General features: G+C 39.8%; 1 protein-coding gene across 1 annotated transcript; it reads left to right on the plus strand.

Annotated features, from left to right (window-relative positions):
* On the plus strand, nucleotides 1562-2538 carry LOC100512154 (olfactory receptor 10Q1-like). Its single transcript, XM_003122747.3, is given in 2 exon segments — nucleotides 1562-1790; nucleotides 1793-2538. Coding segments are annotated over 2 exon segments (975 nt in total).

Genomic DNA, 3054 nt, shown 5'->3' on the forward strand with positions numbered 1-3054 from the left:
TGGGGATCATGATTTATTTCATAATTTTTATTTCCTATTTTAGAATTTCCAGAAAGTTTTTGCATAAAAAGAGTGATAGCTTTTATATGACACTCCATTTCTTGCCTCTTAAACATTCTTAAGTCAATCTGATATCTTCACATTTTAATGGAGGATAGATGCGCATTGATATTCATTGTCCTAATTTCATCCAGCTACTGACAACATTTTTAAAAAGACGTTCTTTCTATATGAGTCCTTATCCATTTTTGCTCTCATTTCTCTTCTGAGCCACGGCTTCATTCTCTCAATTTTTCTTTAATTTTTGGAAAGGAAAGCTTTTTATATAATTGGGAAAATACATTCTATTTGTTTGTAATATTAAAGTGATTAATATAAAATGTTAAAGAATATGAAAGGAATGAACTTTTCTCCAATTATCCACATCTAAATAATAATATGGTTTCTACTGAATTGTTCTTTATACCATTTGCGACAAATTAACACAATTTTACCTATCCTTTCTTTTACTCATTTCTTGTATATTTTTGTATCAGCTGAAATTTTTTATCTGGATTACTGTTAAAATTGTCATAATGAATTTTGTCTTTTTATAAAATAATATTGGAAATAATTATTTAGATATGACTGTGTTTTACCATGTTTTAATTCTCATGAGTTTTATATCACAAAATTCTCTGCATTTAATATTTAACTTGACTGATTTTTTTAAATAGATAATTTGAGTTATTGAGTTATTGTTTTCAGTAAGGATGTAGACAGCATAATTTCAGAGCTTTTGCAAATCCAAAAAATTCTTTTTGAGGTTATGTACAAGAATAACAACTGGATTGGGTATAGGTTTCTTGATCAGAATTTATTTTCCTTGAAATATTTCACATAGTGGTCCGTCTCAACTTTTGTGTCATAAAAAAATGTATTTTAGAGAGAAATCTGCCTGAAAGTAGTGACTCTGAGGAAAGTAGTTACTCTCTTTCCTTTTATGAAATTGCTAGTTTTCTCATCAGCTTTCCTTACTCCACTAGCTCCATTCTTGTTTCTGCCTACCATTGATCCAATGCTTTTTCCTGTCATTATATCTGAAACCTAAATTTTGGGCTGACAGTTGATGTCTTACAGATAATACCTCATAAAGGAAAATAAGTAAGTAGTATAAGTCAGGACATTATTGGAAGAAAAGTGTGTCACCAGATCTCTATGAGACCAAAACACCAAGACTAATATAAGAAATTCTATTATTCAAAGTTTCATCTGTAAAAGAAATGTCTACAATTATATAACCATGAATTCTTTACAGAAGCAAAGAACTAACGCTTATGAACTTATAGTTAAAGGAAGATGTTGAAAGGAACTTTTGAAGTCGGTTTCTTTGCCTTCAGGAATGTACATAAGAGGAATTCTAAAGAATGGTATACCCTATTTTTTCTTACAAGTAGAATCCCAGTGATAATTAGGTAATTCCCACATCAGAAAAAATTTCATAAGTCTTTATTTTACGCAGACAATAAAGCAACTCAGCAAAAGAAGGTTCAGCACTTTCTGCCCTTCTTTTGCAGGAGACATGGTGGCTGGGAGCCCTGTGCTCAACCAGTCGGGTCCCCCCGAGTTTGTGTTCCGCGCCTTCACCACCGTCCCAGAATTCCAGGCGCTCCTCTTCCTCCTCTTCCTCCTCCTCTACTTGATGATCCTTTGTGGAAACACAGCCATCGTCTGGGCGGTGTGCACCCACAGCTCCCTCCGCACCCCGATGTATTTCTTCCTGTCCAATCTGTCTTTCCTGGAAATCTGCTACACACTGTTGTGGTGCCTTTGATGCTTTCCAACATTGTGGGGGCCGGGAAGCCCATTCCCTTAGCTGGTTGTGGGGCCCAGATGTTCTTTTTTCTCACCCTTGGTGGTGCTGACTGTTTTCTCTTGGCAATCATGGCGTACGATCGCTATGTGGCCATCTGCCACCCACTGCGCTACACTGTCATCATGACCCAGCCGCTGTGCATTCAAATGGTGGCAGGTGCCCTTGGCCTGGCCCTCTTCTTGTCCCTGCAGCTCACCTCCTTAATCTTCACCCTGCCCTTCTGCGGGCACCTCCGGGAAATCAACCACTTCCTCTGTGATGTGCCTCCGGTCCTGAGGCTGGCCTGTGCTGACATCCACGTACACCAGGCCGTCCTGTATGTCGTGGGCATCCTCGTGCTGACCGTCCCCTTCTTGCTCATCTGTGTCTCCTATGCGTTCATCACCTCAGCCATCCTGCGCATCCGTTCTGGGGAGGGCCGCCGCCGGGCCTTCTCCACCTGCTCCTCCCACATCACCGTGGTCCTGCTGCAATACGGCTTCTGTGCACTGGTCTACCTGCGTCCTCAGTCCAGCTCCTCAGTGGATGAGGACCGCCAATTTGCCCTCGTTTACACTTTTGTCACCCCCTTACTCAACCCTTTGATCTACACTCTTAGGAACAAGGATGTCAAAGGTGCTCTGAAAAAGGCCATCAGTTGCAAAGGAACAGCTGAAGCTCTCTCAGGGTTTAGAGGAACTTGAAAGGAATTACCTGAGCATAAGACAACAGTGAAACTCTTACATAGAGATGTGCACTGATAGCCCCCAAATTTGAATTTTTATTAATTCTCTTCCTAATACACCTAGTTGCTACAGTTCGCTCCCATTTTTAAAAAGTTTTCTATAAAACTCTGAAAACTGGACTGGGACACTGTAGGCTACTATTGTTCACTTTACCCCAAATTAAAAGTTTTTATTTCCTCTAAGGCAACTTTATTATCAGTGAAGCATCCTCCTGAGAAGCAATGATATTCACTGATTCCTTGAGCAGTGCTCTGGATGAAGAATGTTCACGAGGATATTTCACTGAACCTAATATGCCTTATTCTTGTATTTGCCATCAAAGTCGGACAAATTAGTGCCTGGTCAATTCACTTGTCTCCTTCATTAAACTTCTCTCACATGTAACAAGGGTCCCTTGTGCTGGTCTAACCTAATCTCCCACATTCAATTCAGGAATGTGCAGGTAGGTAAGGAAAAGTGGAGCAGAGTCAGTTT

The sequence above is a fragment of the Sus scrofa genome, chromosome 2 (assembly GCF_000003025.6).
Source record: "Sus scrofa isolate TJ Tabasco breed Duroc chromosome 2, Sscrofa11.1, whole genome shotgun sequence".
In the NCBI taxonomy this organism is placed as follows: Eukaryota; Metazoa; Chordata; class Mammalia; order Artiodactyla; family Suidae; genus Sus; species Sus scrofa.